Source organism: Macrotis lagotis, chromosome 1, assembly GCF_037893015.1.
Source record: "Macrotis lagotis isolate mMagLag1 chromosome 1, bilby.v1.9.chrom.fasta, whole genome shotgun sequence".
In the NCBI taxonomy this organism is placed as follows: domain Eukaryota; kingdom Metazoa; phylum Chordata; class Mammalia; order Peramelemorphia; family Peramelidae; genus Macrotis; species Macrotis lagotis.
The window spans coordinates 38575094-38595638 of NC_133658.1; the positions used below are offsets into that span (position 1 = coordinate 38575094).

Here is a 20545-nt window from a genome sequence, read left to right on the forward strand (position 1 = left end):
AGGCCATATAATCTTGTTTGACTGTCACTACCTTTGTGAGACTTAGGGGTGCCCTTTTCTAGAGAAAAGCCAAAATAAACTTTCCTTTTTTGCTCAGAGGAGTCTCTATACTTTTTTTAGTGGATTTTTTTTTAATCCCACACAGTAATAATACCAAAATACTATTTGCCTTATAACATATTCCTTTCTTTTCCTACATTATCTGGGAAGCTTTTTTCATAACTTCAAGAGACTGAGTACAGAAGCAGATTTGAGAATTTAGCTATCTTCTATTAAATCAGACATCAGAGATTTGCAAAAATATGTAAACAAATGGTAATATATTTAATAGAACTTAAATATTTTAACGGATTCTTTTCAATTTGTATGGACAGAGGTAACCAGTGTCATGCTGGTAACAATCAGTTTAGGGAGGAGGAGAGATGAGGGAGATATATGAAGACACACTTCTAGGTGTAATCTATATTAAGATTTTCTCTAACACTTTCTTAAGCCTAGGCAATTAAAAAAGCCCAATAAATCAAGGTCTAATTTATAACCTTTGCTGATTTCTATGGTATAAATGTTTATACTGAAATTGGCTGGATCAGTACAAGACCCTGCTGGCTCCAGCACTCCTCTGGATATAACCCACATAAACAAAAAGCTCTTTTGAGTCTTCTATAATTCTTAAGAGTGTAAAGAAATCTTGAAAACAAGAAGCCTGAGAAGTAGTCTAAAAATGTTATTGCTTCTGGCAGCTTTGCCAATCTGCTTGTCAAGTAAAATGTTAGCTAAGGTGGTTCCAAGCTATTTTTACCTTTTCTTTGTATGATGATTGACTTACGCTATTTACAGAAATTACATAGGATTCATGTTGATGTCTCTTCCTTTACTCATTGTCCATTTTTTAGCATCAATATCTTATCTTCAAAGAATTCAGATTTATAATTATAAATTTATAATTATAAAAAAACTGAAAAAATATGTTAGGAAGAAACTAGATAAACTCACAAAAATCACTTGCATTCCTACATACTCAAATTCAGTCAACAAGTTTTTACTAAGCACCAGTCCTTGGGATATAAAAAATGAAAATCTCTCCACATCCTCAAACAAGAAATATCACCTATCAAAAAAAATCAAGCATATTAGAAGGTACTTGCATATCCAAATTTTTTAAATTATCCAAATTTTTAAGATCATCAAAATTTTAATCAATGTAACTGGTATTGGGTAAAACAAAAAAACAAATAAAGAGAAAAACGACATGAAATAAAATAAAGTTAAATATCTATGGAAAATTAAAAGGCTAAAATATTTTTGATTCAAAATTTAAATTCAAACTACCCAATACCATATTAAATTCAGGATGAGGTATGATAGAAAAAACTAAAAATACATGACAATAATATATTTCTCTAAATCGTACAGGAAGATAAATGTTTAGTTATTAAACAAATAGAAGAAAATAAAGGTAGATATACTAATTTGCTTAAAAATGAAAAACCTCTACACCAAAAAAAATAAAATAGAAATAAAAAATAAATTGGGGAAATGAGACAAATATATAAGTAAAATATATAAGAATCTTTTTAAAAATAAGTTTTATTTATCCTTCTTGTTTTTCATAGCAATCATTTCTGGATATGCCTCTATTTCACTTCCTTCAAACTTAAATAGAGAGTCAGAGAGTCAGCTAGGTAGGGCAGTGAGTAGAACACTGGTCCTGGAATCAAGAGGACCCGAGTTCAAATTCGACCTCAGATATTTAATAATTACCTAGCTGTGTGACCTTGGGCAAGCCACTTCATTCCATTGCCTTACCAAAAAAAAAAGACAAATATAGGAAGTTAAGAAACAAACGACAATGCAGTTACAGTGCCTAGCAGGGGTCTGCAAACTTCTAAATCCATGGTCAGCTCCCTCTCGGATGCTTCATTATCTTTTTGGAGATTAAGATTTTTTTAAAACAACCACTTAGAATTCAGCTGTTTTTTACTGTTCTGTTTACATCTGTTGGAGTTGACCTGTTCTCTTGATAATTGTTGTTGAGATCAAACTGTATGTTGTTCTCTTGGTATTCTGTAGGAGTTCATTTAGATCTATGATTCTCCAAATATATACATAATATATACATGTTTGTCATTTTTTTTCTTTTTAGGTTTTGTAAGGCAAATGGGGTGAAGTGGCTTGCCCAAGGCCACACAGCTAGGTAATTATTAAATGTTTGAGGCTGGATTTGAACTCAGGTACTCCTGACTCCTGGGTCTCTGCTTTATCTACTGTGCCACCTAGCCACCCATTTGTCATTTTTTATTGCACAAAAACATTTGTCATTACTGTGCAGTTTGTTCAGCCTGTTCACAACCAATGGGTACTGACTTTCTTTACAATTCTTAAAAAAATAAAATGTTTTGTTCTTCATTTTTGAAGAAGACCACAACCTCAGAGAAGAGATGCCATGACAAATATATGAATTAGATTTGAGTGAGGGAGCTGTGCTAAGTCACTTTCTCCTCTAGAGTCATCTGGGTCCAGTGGCCAGATATGAATTAGAATGACTGGAGATGGCCCTGGATTTGAGGCAATTAGGATTAAGTGACTCTCCCAAGGTCACACAGCTAGTAAGTATCAAGATTCTAAGGCTGGACTCAAACTCCCATCCTCTTGACTGCACCATCTAGCTAGACTAATAGTCTATAGATCTTGGATGTCAGACTATTATTAGTGATATTGATTGGCTTTTCTTTTTACTTTCATTATGTAACAGATCTTGTCTATTTTTTCCTTTTTAATTCCTCTATCCCTATCCCTTTTTTGGTTAAGAATTCTTCCTGTCTCATGATGAAATATGCTATTCACTTCCGGAGAAAGAACTGAATGCAGACTGAAGCATACTATTTTTCATTTTCCATATATTTTTTGTCTGTGTCTTCTTTTACAAAGTGATTAACATGGGAATATAACCTGAAGCAAATTGCTTACCTTCTCAGAGAGGGAGATGTAAGGGAAAGAGAAAGTTTGGAACTCAAAATTTAAAAAAAAAAAATTAAGGTTAAAAATTATCTTTACATTGAAGAATGCAATTGGAAGAATGTTTCATAGTTAATTCATTATATTTTCTTTTAATTCTTTTAATATGATCTTTCATGATTAGGTTAATAATGCATTTGGAACTTATTGTGAAATACAGTGTAAGATATTGGTCTAAATCTAATTTTATCAAATTGCCTTTCATATTTCCCAACAGTTTTTGTCTTAAGGGGAACCATATCCCCCACTAATTTGTGTTTTAAGTTTTATCAAAACTAGACTGTTTTCATTTGCTATTTATTCTTTTTTGTTTAAATCAAGTCTGTTCCACTGATTTACATTATCAGCTTCTAAGGGTACTAAATGGTTTTATTGTCTTACATAAAAGATAGTTTTAAGTCTAGTCATGTTACGATGCCTTCCTACCTTCTTTTCCCTCCCCCCTTTAAGATTTTAGATATTTTGTTTCTCCAAATGCTTTTAAAGCTAGATTATATAGTTCTATTTAGAATTACCTGAGTAGCTTTATCAATAGCCTTAAAATCTAAAAATGAACTATTGCAGTATCATTTTTATTATAATATAAATGGTACAAACATGAGCACTGAATATATCTCAAATTAAGTTTTTTCCTAGTTCAGTAAAGAGTGCTTTAGAGTAGTTTTTAAAATAAGATTTCCATGTGTCTTTGTAGGTTAAACAAATAATTTGTGCATTTTAGAGTTATTCTGAATAGAATTTTTACTCATCACTTCCCCTTGATTCTCTTGTGCAGTATAGAAATGTTGAAGATTTTTCTGGATACCTTTTATAACCTACATTCTTTTTTTGAAGGTATAAGTCATTTCTGTTTCTTCAATGATTTTTTTGGAGTTTTCTAAGTAAAGCATTATGTCACTTGTAAACATGGATCATTTTATCTCCTCTGCCAATGTAAAAACTTTTCATTTGTTTCTTGTCTAATGGCTAAATCTTGCTTTCCTAAGTTCTTATCAAATAATAGAAAGAATAAACCTCCTTGTTTTAGCCATGTTTGTACTAGTGAAGTCTCTTATATTTCTCCATTGCACATAAATACTAGCTCTTGGAAATACTTTCAAAAATTAATTTTATTAACATCTTTTGCTTTTACATCATACAAATTTTGCCCTTATTCCCATACCTTTCTGTCCCAGAAAGTCATCCATTATTACGAGAATTTTTAAAAAAGATAAAGAGGATGAGAACCCCGTCACCCCCTAGCACAGTTGATCAATAAAATCTGTCGATATACACAGTGTTTCAGAATCCCATCCAGTTCTGCAAAGTAAGAAGGATATCTTCTGAGGGGGGGTTAAAATTTAAAAGTATAAAAATATTGAAGGGCAAAACCCAATTCCTGATAGGTGATCAATGGATGTGAATGGAATTCATAAAAGAGGAAACACTGTAAATTATGAACTCACCAAAAATGCTCAAACTAACTTGTACAAAGAGAAACTTTCAGATATTTAACAACAATAAAAATGGCAAAAATAGCTTAAAATGGTAAAACTTGATGGTGGCTGGGGTATAGAAAAACTAGTATATAAACTAGGGGATGAATTATAGTAGAATCTTTTTTAAAAGATCAATCTGGTAGTTTTGCAAGATTTACAAAAATCAATCATACTCTTACTCCACTGACAGTCCCATTATTAGGAATATACCCAGCCATTACAGGGGAGGAAAAAACTGCGTATTCAACCAGTTGTTATGAGAGCAAAAATAAAAAAAAATGACACTTGAAATATCCAACAATTAGAGAATGACAGAATAAACAGTTGCAATTAATGTTTTGGAATACAGACTTAAAACTGAAAGAATTAGGCTTAGAAAGAAATTTGAAAAGATCTATCTGAAACAATAAAAGCAAAGAATGCAAAGTTAGAAAATTCTAAGATAGTTGACCACAAACTTAATTACACAAATACCAGTGTCTATATGACTATGTAAGAATGAACATAGGAAATGTCAAAGGGGATATGGAAAAGTAAATGATTTGTTATAACACTTTTACATAATTGAAACTCATATTCAAATGTAAATAACTGTAAGTTGTATTGTGTTTGTGTTAAAGTTATTATCAGGTTCACAAGGAATTCAAAATAAGATATCAACTTGAAACATTTTGTGTGGTTATGTTCACAAAAATAAGATTAATAGTATAAACTTGAACACTTTGTTATAGTTATGTTCACAAAAATAAAATTCATGTTGATGGAACATTTTTTAAGGTTTACATTTATGTTCATAAGGAAGCATTTAAAAATAAAAATATAAACTTGATGAAAATGAAACATTTTTTAAATTTTAGTTATATTTATAAGAAATTGTTTAAAAATAATGTTATAAATTTGATGAAACTGAAATGGATCACTGCTTAATGTTGCTAGGAAAAAAAGCTTCGCTATATACTTCATCTCATAAAATAAAGCAAATTCAAAACCAATTAATTTTATATGCATACATACATACACATTTCTACAACAAAAAAATGGAAACTTAGGAACCAACAACTATCTCTGTGCAACTGAGATGTCAATGACAAATTTTATATTAAATCACAAATCCTTTAAAAAAGGATAATAAAAGCTGATATTTATAGTACACTTACTAGGCTCCAGGGACTATGTATTTTATAAATTGATCGCACTTGATTCTCACAACAACCCCAGGAAGAAGGTGGAATTATTATCCCCATTTTACAGATGAAGAAACTGAGGCAAACCGATGTCAGTGACTTGCCCAGGGTCACAAAGACAGTCCTGACTCCAAGCCCAGCGCTCTCGCACTAAACCGCCTGGGAAAGTAAAAAAATGTTGGAAAATATGGTTTAGGAGATGCTAATAACAAGGGTGATGATGATAAACAAGAGTCTTCCAGGAGCTGGAGGGAAGGAACTAGCAGAGCCCCCCCCCCCCAGGGTCACAGAGAAAACCTGAAGCTGGGGGCGGGGAGGGGACAAGGCTTCCCACACGTGGGCCGCCCTGGGGGGGCAGCCCCCCCAGTCCCACCTTCTAGGAACGGCCCAGGCCTCAATCACGTGGGACCCCACCCCCAGTCTTCCGGGTCGGAGGCCCCGCCCGCGGGAAGGCCAGGGCCGAGGGGTCACTCACGTGGGCCCCACCCACCCCCAGTCTTCCGGGTCGGAGGCCCCGCCCCCGGGGAGGGGAGGGCCCAGGCCTCACTCACGTGGGGCCCCACCCCCAGTCTTCCGGGTCGGAGGCCCCGCCCGCGGGGAGGGCAGGCCGAGGGTCACTCACGTGGGAGGGCCCGGTCCGGCCCGCCGCGCTCAGGCTCGGCGGCCCCTCGTCTCTCCCCGCTGGGGCGAAGCCGGAGTCCCCACCAGCCAGACCTGGGGAAGAGACGCCGGTGAGCGGGGAGGCCGGGCCGCCGCCGCGGGGCCGCTCGGCGCCGCCGGCCCGTCCCCACCTTGTCCCCCAGACGGAGCAGGGTGCCCCTGGAGACGCTGACTCGGCACCAGCTGCAGCTCCAGCTCCAGACCCGCCCCGGGCCCGGCTCCCTCCACCGGGGGGTCACCGAGGCGGCGCGGGAAGGGGCCGCGGGGGCCGTCGGGCGCCCCTCCTCATCGTACAGGGGAGGCCACCGAGGCCCGGAGAGGGTGTCGGCTGACTCCGGGTCACACAGCATCGGGGCCGGGTCGGCCCGCCGCCTCCGCCCGTCCCCGCCGCGGGAGGCCGCTCTCCGGTCCTCGGAGACCCGGCGACTGAGGCCCCGGCCGGCTAGGGGGCTGCGGGCAACGTCGGAGGCTGGAGGCGGGCGCAGGCGCACTGAGCCCGGGCCCGCCGGGCGCCTCGCCTCCGCGGCGCGTGGGAGGGAAGAGCCCCCGAGGCATGCTGGGAAATGGAGTCCAGTCGGCGCAGCCCGCTAGTCCGAGAAAGGCCGCGGGAGAGCGCGGGCTCTGCACTGGAGGAGCCGGCGCGCTCATGGGGAGGGAGGCGGCGTTCAAATAACTGTCCTGGGGGGGAAAGCTGTGAGAAACGGAAAGCCCTTTGCACAGCCTGAAGTGTAAATGTTTACAGCCGCTGCTGCTGCTGCTGCTGCTGCTGCTGCTGCTGCTGCTGCTGCTACTGCTACTGCTACTACTGCTACTACTGCTACTACTGCTACTACCACCACTACCATAGCTGCTACTGCTACAGCTATTACTACGGCTACTATTGCTACTGCTGCTGTTACTACCATAGCTGCTACTGCTACAGCTGTTAGTACTGCTGCTGTTACTACCATAGCTGTTGCTACTAAAACTGTTGCTGCTACAGCTATTACTACGGCTACTATTGCTACTGCTGCTGTTACTACCATAGCTGTTGCTGCTACAGCTATTACTACGGCTACTATTGCTACTGCTGCTGTTATTACCAAAACTGTTACTGCTACAGCTATTACTACAGCTACTATTGCTACTGCTGCTGTTAACTACTATAGCTGCTACTGCTACAGCTGTTAGTACTGCTGCTGTTACTACCAAAACTGTTGCTGCTACAGCTATTACTACGGCTACTATTGCTACTGCTGCTGTTACTACCATAGCTGCTACTGCTACAGCTATTACTACGGCTACTATTGCTACTGCTGCTGTTACTACCAAAACTGTTGCTGCTACAGCTATTACTACGGCTACTATTGCTACTGCTGCTGTTACTACCAAAACTGTTGCTGCTACAGCTATTACTACGGCTACTATTGCTACTGCTGCTGTTACTACCATAGCTGCTACTGCTACAGCTATTAGTACAGCTACTGCTACTGCTGCTGTTACTACCATAGCTGTTGCTGCTACAGCTATTACTACGGCTACTATTGCTACTGCTGCTGTTATTACCAAAACTGTTACTGCTACAGCTATTACTACGGCTACTATTGCTACTGCTGCTGTTACTACCAAAACTGTTACTGCTACAGCTATTACTACGGCTACTATTGCTACTGCTGCTGTTACTACCATAGCTGCTACTGCTACAGCTATTAGTACAGCTACTATTGCTACTGCTGCTGTTACTACCATAGCTGTTGCTGCTACAGCTATTGCTACGGCTACTATTGCTACTGCTACTGTTACTACCAAAACTGTTGCTGCTACAGCTATTGCTACGGCTACTATTGCTACTGCTGCTGTTACTACCAAAACTGTTACTGCTACAGCTATTACTACAGCTACTATTGCTACTGCTGCTGTTAACTACTATAGCTGCTACTGCTACAGCTGTTAGTACTGCTGCTGTTACTACCAAAACTGTTGCTGCTACAGCTATTACTACGGCTACTATTGCTACTGCTGCTGTTACTACCATAGCTGCTACTGCTACAGCTATTACTACGGCTACTATTGCTACTGCTGCTGTTACTACCAAAACTGTTGCTGCTACAGCTATTACTACGGCTACTATTGCTACTGCTGCTGTTACTACCATAGCTGCTACTGCTACAGCTATTAGTACAGCTACTGCTACTGCTGCTGTTACTACCATAGCTGCTACTGCTACAGCTATTAGTACAGCTACTGCTACTGCTGCTGTTACTACCATAGCTGTTGCTGCTACAGCTATTACTACGGCTACTATTGCTACTGCTGCTGTTATTACCAAAACTGTTACTGCTACAGCTATTACTACGGCTACTATTGCTACTGCTGCTGTTACTACCAAAACTGTTACTGCTACAGCTATTACTACGGCTACTATTGCTACTGCTGCTGTTACTACCATAGCTGTTGCTGCTACAGCTATTGCTACGGCTACTATTGCTACTGCTGCTGTTACTACCATAGCTGTTGCTGCTACAGCTATTGCTACGGCTACTATTGCTACTGCTACTGTTACTACCAAAACTGTTGCTGCTACAGCTATTGCTACGGCTACTATTGCTACTGCTGCTGTTACTACCAAAACTGTTACTGCTACAGCTATTGCTACGGCTACTATTGCTACTGCTATTGTTACTACCATAGCTGTTGCTGCTACAGCTATACAGCTACTATTGCTACTGCTGCTGTTACTACCATAGCTGCTACTGCTACAGCTATTACTACAGCTACTATTGCTACTGCTGCTGTTACTACCAAAACTGTTACTGCTACAGCTATTACTACGGCTACTATTGCTACTGCTGCTGTTACTACCATAGCTGCTACTGCTACAGCTATTAGTACAGCTACTGCTACTGCTGCTGTTACTACCATAGCTGCTACTGCTACAGCTATTAGTACAGCTACTGCTACTGCTGCTGTTACTACCATAGCTGTTGCTGCTACAGCTATTGCTACGGCTACTATTGCTACTGCTGCTGTTATTACCAAAACTGTTACTGCTACAGCTATTACTACGGCTACTATTGCTACTGCTGCTGTTACTACCAAAACTGTTACTGCTACAGCTATTGCTACGGCTACTATTGCTACTGCTGCTGTTACTACCATAGCTGTTGCTGCTACAGCTATTGCTACGGCTACTATTGCTACTGCTGCTGTTACTACCATAGCTGTTGCTGCTACAGCTATTGCTACGGCTACTATTGCTACTGCTACTGTTACTACCAAAACTGTTGCTGCTACAGCTATTGCTACGGCTACTATTGCTACTGCTGCTGTTACTACCAAAACTGTTACTGCTACAGCTATTGCTACGGCTACTATTGCTACTGCTATTGTTACTACCATAGCTGTTGCTGCTACAGCTATACAGCTACTATTGCTACTGCTGCTGTTACTACCATAGCTGCTACTGCTACAGCTATTACTACAGCTACTATTGCTACTGCTGCTGTTACTACCAAAACTGTTACTGCTACAGCTATTACTACGGCTACTATTGCTACTGCTGCTGTTACTACCATAGCTGCTACTGCTACAGCTATTAGTACAGCTACTGCTACTGCTGCTGTTACTACCATAGCTGCTACTGCTACAGCTATTAGTACAGCTACTGCTACTGCTGCTGTTACTACCATAGCTGTTGCTGCTACAGCTATTGCTACGGCTACTATTGCTACTGCTGCTGTTATTACCAAAACTGTTACTGCTACAGCTATTACTACGGCTACTATTGCTACTGCTGCTGTTACTACCAAAACTGTTACTGCTACAGCTATTGCTACGGCTACTATTGCTACTGCTGCTGTTACTACCATAGCTGTTGCTGCTACAGCTATTGCTACGGCTACTATTGCTACTGCTGCTGTTACTACCATAGCTGTTGCTGCTACAGCTATTGCTACGGCTACTATTGCTACTGCTGCTGTTACTACCAAAACTGTTGCTGCTACAGCTATTGCTACGGCTACTATTGCTACTGCTATTGTTACTACCATAGCTGTTGCTGCTACAGCTATACAGCTACTATTGCTACTGCTGCTGTTACTACCATAGCTGCTACTGCTACAGCTATTACTACAGCTACTATTGCTACTGCTGCTGTTACTACCAAAACTGTTACTGCTACAGCTATTACTGCAGCTACTATTGCTACTGCTGCTGTTAACTACCATAGCTGCTACTGCTACAGCTGTTAGTACTGCTGCTGTTACTACCATAGCTGTTGCTACTGCTGCTGTTACTACCAAAACTGTTGCTGCTACAGCTATTACTACAGCTACTATTGCTACTGCTGCTGTTACTACCATAGCTGCTACTGCTACAGCTATTAGTACAGCTACTGCTACTGCTGCTGTTACTACCATAGCTGTTGCTGCTACAGCTATTACTACGGCTACTATTGCTACTACTGCTGTTACTACCAAAACTGTTGCTGCTACAGCTATTGCTACGGCTACTATTGCTACTGCTGCTGTTACTACCATAGCTGCTACTGCTACAGCTATTAGTACAGCTACTGCTACTGCTGCTGTTACTACCATAGCTGTTGCTGCTACAGCTATTACTACGGCTACTATTGCTACTGCTGCTGTTATTACCAAAACTGTTACTGCTACAGCTATTACTACGGCTACTATTGCTACTGCTGCTGTTAACTACCATAGCTGCTACTGCTACAGCTGTTAGTACTGCTGCTGTTACTACCATAGCTGTTGCTGCTACAGCTATTACTACGGCTACTATTGCTACTGCTGCTGTTATTACCAAAACTGTTACTGCTACAGCTATTACTACGGCTACTATTGCTACTGCTGCTGTTAACTACCATAGCTGCTACTGCTACAGCTGTTAGTACTGCTGCTGTTACTACCATAGCTGTTGCTGCTACAGCTATTACTACAGCTACTATTGCTACTGCTGCTGTTACTACCATAGCTGCTACTGCTACAGCTATTAGTACAGCTACTGCTACTGCTGCTGTTACTACCATAGCTGTTGCTGCTACAGCTATTACTACGGCTACTATTGCTACTACTGCTGTTACTACCAAAACTGTTGCTGCTACAGCTATTGCTACGGCTACTATTGCTACTGCTGCTGTTACTACCATAGCTGTTGCTGCTACAGCTATTACTACGGCTACTATTGCTACTACTGTTGTTACTACCAAAACTGTTGCTGCTACAGCTGTTACTACGGCTACTATTGCTACTGCTGCTGTTATTCAAAACTGTTACTGCTACAGCTATTACTACGGCTACTATTGCTACTGCTGCTGTTAACTACCATAGCTGCTGCTGTTACTACCAAAACTGTTACTGCTACAGCTATTACTACAGCTACTATTGCTACTGCTGCTGTTACTACCATAGCTGTTGCTGCTACAGCTATTGCTACAGCTACTATTGCTACTGCTGCTGTTACTACCAAAACTGTTGCTGCTACAGCTATTACTACGGCTACTATTGCTACTGCTGCTGTTACTACCATAGCTGCTACTGCTACAGCTATTACTACGGCTACTATTGCTACTGCTGCTGTTATTACCAAAACTGTTACTGCTACAGCTATTACTACGGCTACTATTGCTACTGCTGCTGTTACTACCATAGCTGTTGCTGCTACAGCTATTGCTACGGCTACTATTGCTACTGCTGCTGTTACTACCATAGCTGTTGCTGCTACAGCTATTGCTACGGCTACTATTGCTACTGCTGCTGTTACTACCAAAACTGTTGCTGCTACAGCTATTGCTACGGCTACTATTGCTACTGCTGCTGTTACTACCATAGCTGCTACTGCTACAGCTATTACTACGGCTACTATTGCTACTGCTGCTGTTATTACCAAAACTGTTACTGCTACAGCTATTACTACGGCTACTATTGCTACTGCTGCTGTTAACTACCATAGCTGCTACTGCTACAGCTGTTAGTACTGCTGCTGTTACTACCATAGCTGTTGCTACTGCTGCTGTTACTACCAAAACTGTTGCTGCTACAGCTATTACTACGGCTACTATTGCTACTGCTGCTGTTACTACCATAGCTGCTACTGCTACAGCTATTACTACGGCTACTATTGCTACTGCTGCTGTTATTACCAAAACTGTTACTGCTACAGCTATTGCTACGGCTACTATTGCTACTGCTGCTGTTACTACCATAGCTGTTGCTGCTACAGCTATTGCTACGGCTACTATTGCTACTGCTGCTGTTACTACCAAAACTGTTGCTGCTACAGCTATTACTACGGCTACTATTGCTACTGCTGCTGTTACTACCATAGCTGCTACTGCTTCTGTTACTACCAAAACTTTTACTGCTACAGCTATTACTACAACTACTATTGCTACTGCTGTTGTTACTACCATAGCTGTTGCTGCTACAGCTATACAGCTACTATTGCTACTGCTGCTGTTACTACCAAAACTGTTACTGCTACAGCTATTACTACGGCTACTATTGCTACTGCTGCTGTTACTACCATAGCTGCTACTGCTACAGCTATTACTACTGCTGCTGTTACTACCATAGCTGTTGCTGCTACAGCTACTATTGCTACTGCCACTGCTACTATTGCTACTGCCACTGCTACTACTGCTGCTGCTGTTACTGCCATAGCTGCTACTGCTACAGCTACTACTGCAACAACTACTACGGCTGCTGCTACTATTACCACTACTACTACTGTTACTACTATAAGAGACTGTTGAGGGTCACAGGAAGGTGACATGGAATGACTTATAGGACTTACCCACCTGGGTCACCTCTCCAGATTTTATCTGTTCCTTACATTTTGGCACTTTCTGGAGCTTTGTAAACACTAAACTGGAAATGGGGTGGGAGTGCTCACCTGAGGAAGTGAACTTTAACATCTGCTATCCAGGAACATAGAGGCATTTGTTTATTTTCCTAATTGGGAACACTGGTGAATTGGGAGTAAACCAGGGACTAAAGGGATATTTAAGCTCTTGGATTCTGTTGAATAAACCGAGAACTTTTCACCTTTGTCTTCCGCCTCTTCAGTGTTTATCTGAGACTAGTATTAGGTTATGAGTAACTGATAAGTTAGCAGCAGGCCTGCAACAGTTACTACTACTACTACTGATACTGATACTACTGCTACTATTACTCTTACTACTACTACTACTACTCAACCCAGTTTGTGAGGGATTCCACAGTCTGAGGTGAGTTACAGCTCTCTACTACCCCACTCCAGGTATTTGAGGCTAAAATACACAAATTCAGCTTTTGTCTATGAAAAAGATTGGAATCAAAGAGAACTATATATTTAACACACACCAGTGAGCAAATATTAATATTTATCTTTTTTTTTTTTTTTTACTTTTCATGATGTTAGGATCTCATGTTCCTAATTTTAACTTAACTATTTTATATATTCACTGACAAAGCAGGGAGGAGGCCCCTTGAAATGGGAACACTTGAGAAGTCTAGGAAGGATCTGAGTTTTGACTACCACTTTGGAATGTTAACCCCCAAAATACTTTTTAACATATTATGGCCTTTTTCTTATTCAAGATTCCTTTATATGTCACTTCAATTGTCTTGGGGAAGAGATATTTGTCGGAGGACATGCCAAGTTTGGACATATCTCTTTTTAGACTAGAAATGTTTAGATATTAGAATGATATTAAAATAAAATGGTTTCTAGCAAACTTGTGACTAAAATGATCAACCTTGATGGCCTTGCTCCTATCAGTGCAATAATCTGGGACAATTTTAGGGGATCTGTGATGGAGAATATCATCTGTAACCAGAGAAGAAATTATCTTCAATTTTTAAAAGTTGTCTTATTACATAATTTTGCTATCTCTAATGTTTTCTTTCTTCCTTTTGGATCTGATTCTTCTCATTCAACACATTCAGTTTTAATCTCTGCTTATCATGTTTGCAAATATGAAGCCTCTATTAGATTGCCTTCTGTTGGGGAGGGGGGTAGGGAAAAGGAGAAAAATTATAAAACTTAAAACCTTACAAAAAAAAGATTGGTAGAAACTACCATTGTGTGTAAAGGGAAAACAAATAAAATATATAATAATAGTAAATGGTTTCCAGGAAATTTGTAACTAAAATGCAGAGTACAATATTTTTTTCTTGAAGGCATAAAAAATTCAAATGTAACTTAGAAGGTTTACCCATAATAGTGATTGATCTAGATCTTGTGGGATGTGATTAGGAGACTAAGACATTATAATAATGTAGCCCTATAAGATTCAGAATTAGTTGAATGATCTAACTTCAAGAATGGTAACTAGTTGACATTAACTTTGAGGGGCATTTAGTGGAAAAAAGACCAGATGCTGTCTTTAGTCATCTTCTATTAAACAATTTAATCCATGTCTTAGATGTATATAGTAATGGCATATGATAATAGACCCAACCCAGCTGGGCACTCCGGTTGAAAATTAGAAACACTGACAAAGCATCTTTTTTTTTAGGCTTTTTTTTTTTTGCAAGGCAAATGGGGTTAAGTGGCTTGCCCAAGGCCACACAGCTAGGTAATGATTAAGTGTCTGAGACCTGATTTGAACCCAGGTACTTCTGACTCCAGGGCTGGTGCTTTATCCACTGCTCCATCTAGCCACCCCAAGAAAGCATCTTAATTAAGAAAAGAAACTTTGATGCAGAGAATTATGAATGTAGCAGAAACAAATTCTGTAATTTTTTCAATGCCATTAAAATCTTGTTAATTGTGGAAGGCTGTGTTTGCTCCTGATTTGAAAACTGACCCCTGTAGTTTATATCCCCATTTTCCCCTTCACCTAACCTTGACTCTAGATTCTGATGTGACAGGGAATGACATGTTGAACTTGGGGGTTGAGCATCTTGGGATAGGAAGGACCAGTTCATAGCTTGCCATTGGAAGATACCTGGCCCAAGGTGCAAGACCACTCTCCAAGAGCCACCCCCTTGTCCAACCTACCACAGAAGAGTATTTAATAGGAAGCACTTACCCATTCTTGCTTCCTCTTCTCATTCTTCTTTGTTGATTCTTAACTTCCATCCAGCAGGATGGGTTTTTCTCGCACTTTCTTAGGCCACATGGAGCACCATGGGTATTCCCCATGTCATGTGGATAGACTAAGCCTAGCCTCATGGCTGCCTGCACTTTTATCTGTGTATCTCTTTTTCGCTCTCACTCAAACTTGGCCTGCCTGTTTCTTTCTCTGTCTCTCTGTCTCTGCCTTTCTCTGTCTCTCTCTCTCTCTCTCTCTCTCTCTCTCTCTCTCTCTCTCTCTCTCTCTCCCAGTCAGCTTTCTCTGTATTTATCTTCCTCTCTCTGTCTCAGTCTCTTTCTACCAAGCAACCTTGCCAAGCCTTTTGTTATTCACCCTGTCCTAAAGTGCTTTGCAAGAAAAAACTTTTTGAATCAGTTTACTTTGCTATATTTCATAATAAAATGCAGAGCAGTTTTAACATCCCAGAGAGTGTGCAAATTCTTTTGTCTTTCAGTGGCTCCCAAATTCTTTAATTTGTGACCCCCAGAAATCCCACTGGCAACACCTTGATTCAACCTCCAGTGCTAATGTTCATCATGCTGATATATGGTCAGAAACCTAAGGAAGGTTTTTCAGCCTTTTACATACTGTGATATATTTTTGTACCCAGACAACCATGGAAAAAGATCAAGGTCCAAGATTTAGTTTCTTCAGCCAATTAAATCTCAAGGACAGTTTCAATTCCTCTGAGGAAAAAAAAAACCAACCTAATCTGCAAAGGGCTAGAGTGTACAAATATGGCTTATACCTTATCAGATTTGAAGATGAGAGGTTCAGTTACTGAGTGGTAAGTGAATATGCATTTATGAAGCATCTGCTATATGGTTAGCTCTTTACAAATATTATCCCATTTGATCCCATTACACTCTTGCCCCTTAAATACTAGCTATCCACAGTAATTAATGGTTGTCTATTTGGTATATTAACCCTATCCCCCAATTCTGGAAAGTTCATGGAGTTCTGGGGAAGCCCTATTCTTTGCATTGCCTCCTCCTGTATCTTCGAATACAGATTTTCAATAAAATCCACATCTTAACAGTTTTCTAAAAGTCATAGAGAATCCCAAGCACTTCACAATAGTTCTTGGATGAGACAAATCTTTATAAGCCCCCCTCAAAAATATATAATTTCAACCAATAATATTTTACAATGTTCAGCTCAGTATTTACAATGGCCTACTTTAACCCAAGCAACTGAAAAGAAAGTAAAAATTCACTGTGATCATAAGTTAACCCTTTGCATTAAGGATATAGTTTCTAAAGATTCAGAGAACACTCATATCTGCCTTTGGTTGACAAATAAGGGTAGTTGGATTTTCTTTGTGTTGATTATTCAGCTTTTCTAAGGTAATGAGGAAAGACTATAGTACATTATCCCTTGAAGAACCTTTCTTCTCCAGTTGACATCCTTACATATTTACTGAGCTAATCTCCACAAGATGGTGGGAGTGCTAACCCTGTTCCATTTGAGGTTTGTGGTATGTAGTCAGAAGTACAACAGTGTGGGGATAGGGGTTGCAGAGCTGCTATATCTGGGGATCAGTCCCTCCTCTTCATTGCCCTTTTCCAACATCAACTATAAGGTTATTCAATTCAGTTCTCATTATGTTAAATTTTCTGAGCCAGATCTATTCAGGCAGATCTAGTGGCTGAAGCTTAGGATCAGAATGAAATGAGATACTAATGCACTGTTTTCCTAAAGGAAGTTTAATTAACAATATCATAGGAATCACATTTAATGAAGATTCAGTATGGGTTCAATTCCCTTCCTCTCCACATGGAAATTCACCTGATCACTGTAGAGTCCTTCAAGCCTTGAGAGCCTAGCTCCTTTGTGCACAGGACTTTTTTACACCTTACATTAGTGGTGTCAAACTCAAAATTGGAGACCAGTCATCCATATGTAAATGTTGGAGGAGAAATACTTGTCTAGTCTTTCCTGTAATATTAAGAACTTAATGCTTGTCTGACATTTTCTGTGGGTCTCTGACTCCCTCCCCATTGATCAATTTAACCCTCTTCTCAAATGTGAATTCACTAAGATAACAAAATAACTTCAGCCCCTTTCCCCTACCCCTTCTCTACCTGACTGGCTCTTAGCCTTCCAGGGTATATGCCTTGACTCCAGTTCAGTCCAGGTGGGTCAGTCGACCCTTTCCTCCACACTCCTTCCTGCACAAGAGGTGGGCTAGGCCCTCTATAAAAGTTCAGCCCATCTACTTCTCTATGCTGGATTCATGTTGATCTAAGGCCTAGTCACATCTCTGTTTTTTTTCTCTTTCTCAGCTGTCCTTAGTCTCACCAGCCCAGCTTGTAGCTGTTTCTTCTTTGTTTAACTTCACTACTACTACTGAAATTCTTGTTGCTTCTCCAAAGCTAACCTGTAAACCTTTTGTAGTAACTTGTGAACATTTAATAGTAACCTGTGAATCTTTTGTAGCAGTCTGTGAACTTTTGCAGTAACCTGTGAATTAAAACCTATGTTTTTTCTTACCCTCCCAAGTCAGAGAGCCTGATTCCCAAAATGAACCCACCTCAGTTCTTAAAACCTTCTCCCCTACTATTTTTCCAGCATCATAATGCAATGTGGGAGCTGAAGTGGGGCCTTCACCTAGACACCTGGCATTAGAAGGATCCCACAGGCTGCATATTAACTTAGAAAATGATATATTAATATGATCTATATTTAAATGTGTTTTGAATCATTTTTTAAAATATTTCCCAAATACATTTTAGTGTAGCTCACTTATTAATGGCCTAGGTGAGCATGATTGACACCTCTGCTGTAGATGACCAGTAAACTGCCCTACCAGTTTCAGACTTTCTGCTCTGGACCAATTCAGTCTCAACAGTTTCTTTGCCTTTTTAGAAGAAAAGGTAGCTTAGGATGCTCCTACCATGGACTTATTATGCTCCCAAGCAAAGTTGACATATATCTTGGAATATGGTGTGTGTCTATGTTTCTCCAAGTTTGGGTACATTCATAGAAATTCTCACTAATACCTTATGTGCTTCAAAGAGAGAATTAGTGCAGAAGGTTTTCCCATATTCATTACATTTATGTGGCTTCCCTGTGGTAAGAACTTTTTGACGTCTGGACAGCTGTTTATTGCTTATGAAAGTTTTCCCACATTCATTACATTTATAAGGCTCTTGTGTAATATGGATTCTTTAGTGCTTAATTACATAGCTATTAGTGCTGAAGGCTTTCCCACATTCATTCCATTTGTAGGGTTTCTCTCCAGTATGGGTTTTTTTTTATGTTGAATTAGGTATCTATTATTGCTGAAGGCTTTCCCACATTTATTACATTCAAAGGGCTTCTCACTTGTGTGAATCATCTTATGTTTTTCAAGGTTGCTCTTCTCTCTGGAGGCTCTTCCACATTTGTTATATTTACAAGGTTTTTCTCCAATCTGAATTTTTTTATGTTTTCTTAAGAAATGTTTATTGCAGAAGGCTTTGCCACATATATTACATTCACAGGACTTTTTTCCAGAATGAATTATCTTATGTAGTTCAAGATGTTGCTCAGAGTTGAAGTCTTTCCCACATTCATTCATATGTATAGCTTCTTTCCACTATGCAATTTTTTATGTTTCTCTCTGCTGTGAATTCTCTGATGCTTGAAGAGGTTCCCTTTTTGGCTGAATGATTTTTCCACATTCATTCCATTCAAGTGGTTTCTCTCCAGTATAAATTCTCTTATGTTTGCAGAGATTTCCCTTTTGGCTGAAGGATTTTTCATATTCATTACATTCAAATAGTTTCTTTCCAGTATGATTTCTTTGATGTTGAGATTCCACATTCATTACATTTAAATGGTTTTTTTTCCCCCAGTATGATTTATTTGATTTATAGCTAGGTTTTGTCTACTGCTTAAGTTTTTTCCACATTCATTACATTTAAATGGTTTCTCATTCTTTGATGTACAAAGAAGGCATGAATTGATACTGAAAACTCTGCCAAATTTACTGTTTAGGATGTTTTCCTTGAGTATATATTCCATGGTAATAAATAAAGTTTGAATGGTCAGTAAAGGGTTTCTTGCCCTTATTATAAAGTTTCTCACCTACAGCAATTCTATTATATTCACTTAAGTCTGAACAGTGCTTGAAGTTGGATTCAGGAGCTTGATGCTGTATAACAAGGATTGTCTTCTGACTACCTTTTTGTCCAACTGCATTACATTTTTAAAAATTTTTTTAGGTTTTTTTTTTTTTTTTGCAAGGCAATGGGGTTAAGTGGCTTGCCCAAGGCCACACAAGTAGGTAATTATAAGGTATCTGAGGTTGGATTTGAACTCAGTACTCCTGACTCCAGGGCCAGTGCTCTAGTCACAGCACCACCTAGCTGCACGTGTATTACATTTCTGAGGAAACTCTGGAGAGGAAAAAAAATCAATACTCAATATTACCATTGAGATTCTATCTCCTTTAGCAAGAGCAGTGACTATCAATCTGAAACAGGAAAAAAAACCCTTTTTAAGTAGAAACTAAGGATATGTAACACCCCAGGAATTCATAAATACCTGAATTATCAGAATGAACTGACAGATAATTATGGAAAATATATACTGTTAAATCTGAAGTCAGTCAAAATTTGGTTGCTTATTATCAGATGGCTAGAGCATTAGAGGGGAAAAAGTGATTAACCCTAAGATCCAGCATTGATTTAATAAAAGCAAATCATATTAAAAACAAAGCTTTTTTTCTTTATTTAATAAGATTTATAAATAGGAATATGAGAGATGGGAAGAACAGATATCTGGTATCAGAGAATAACTTTCTCAAATTAAATTCCTGGTTAAAAAAATTTTGGGGGGGCAGCTAGGTGGCGTAGTGGATAAAGCACTGGCCTTGGGAGTCAGGAGTACCTGGGTTCAAATCCGGTCTCAGACACTTAATAATTGCCTAGCTGTGTGGCCTTGGGCAACCCACTTAACCCCATTTGCCTTTCAAAAAAAAAAAACCTAAAAAAAATTTTAAGTTGATTTCTTTTGAGAATACTCAACTTTTATGTCTCAGTCACCTTTGCCATTAAGTAAGAAATCAGAACCTGTGGGTATCTCCTCCTATGTTAATAATAATTGATTAGAAAGCTGGAAAACTTGCTTTCCCTCATGATGCTTAAAGTCTAGGAAGAGATAAAAAT

The 20545-nt window shown here is 39.5% G+C and overlaps 1 protein-coding gene across 1 annotated transcript; it reads right to left on the minus strand.

The window, feature by feature from the left end:
• Positions 1-1395: 1395 nt before the first annotated feature.
• Positions 1396-7287, minus strand: LOC141504920 (uncharacterized). The gene is made up of 3 exons (XM_074210357.1): positions 7180-7287; positions 6300-6924; positions 1396-5836 (listed from the first exon to the last, which is right to left on the minus strand). The coding sequence occupies exons 1-3, from the start codon at positions 7285-7287 to the stop codon at positions 5739-5741; spliced, it is 831 nt and encodes a 276-aa protein (XP_074066458.1). The 3' UTR covers positions 1396-5738.
• Positions 7288-20545: the final 13258 nt, after the last annotated feature.

Excerpts from the sequence above, each read along its gene's own strand:
- LOC141504920 (XM_074210357.1), bottom strand. The coding sequence starts at position 7,287 with ATGGTAGTAACAGCAGCAGTACTAACAGCTGTAGCAGTAGCAGCTATG. Across the intron at positions 6,925-7,179 it reads CTGTAGCAGTAGCAGCTATG|CGGGCTGCGCCGACTGGACT; the intron begins GTAGTGGTGGTA and ends TTCTCGGACTAG. Across the intron at positions 5,837-6,299 it reads GCCGGACCGGGCCCTCCCAC|GCGGTTTAGTGCGAGAGCGC; the intron begins GTGAGTGACCCT and ends TTACTTTCCCAG.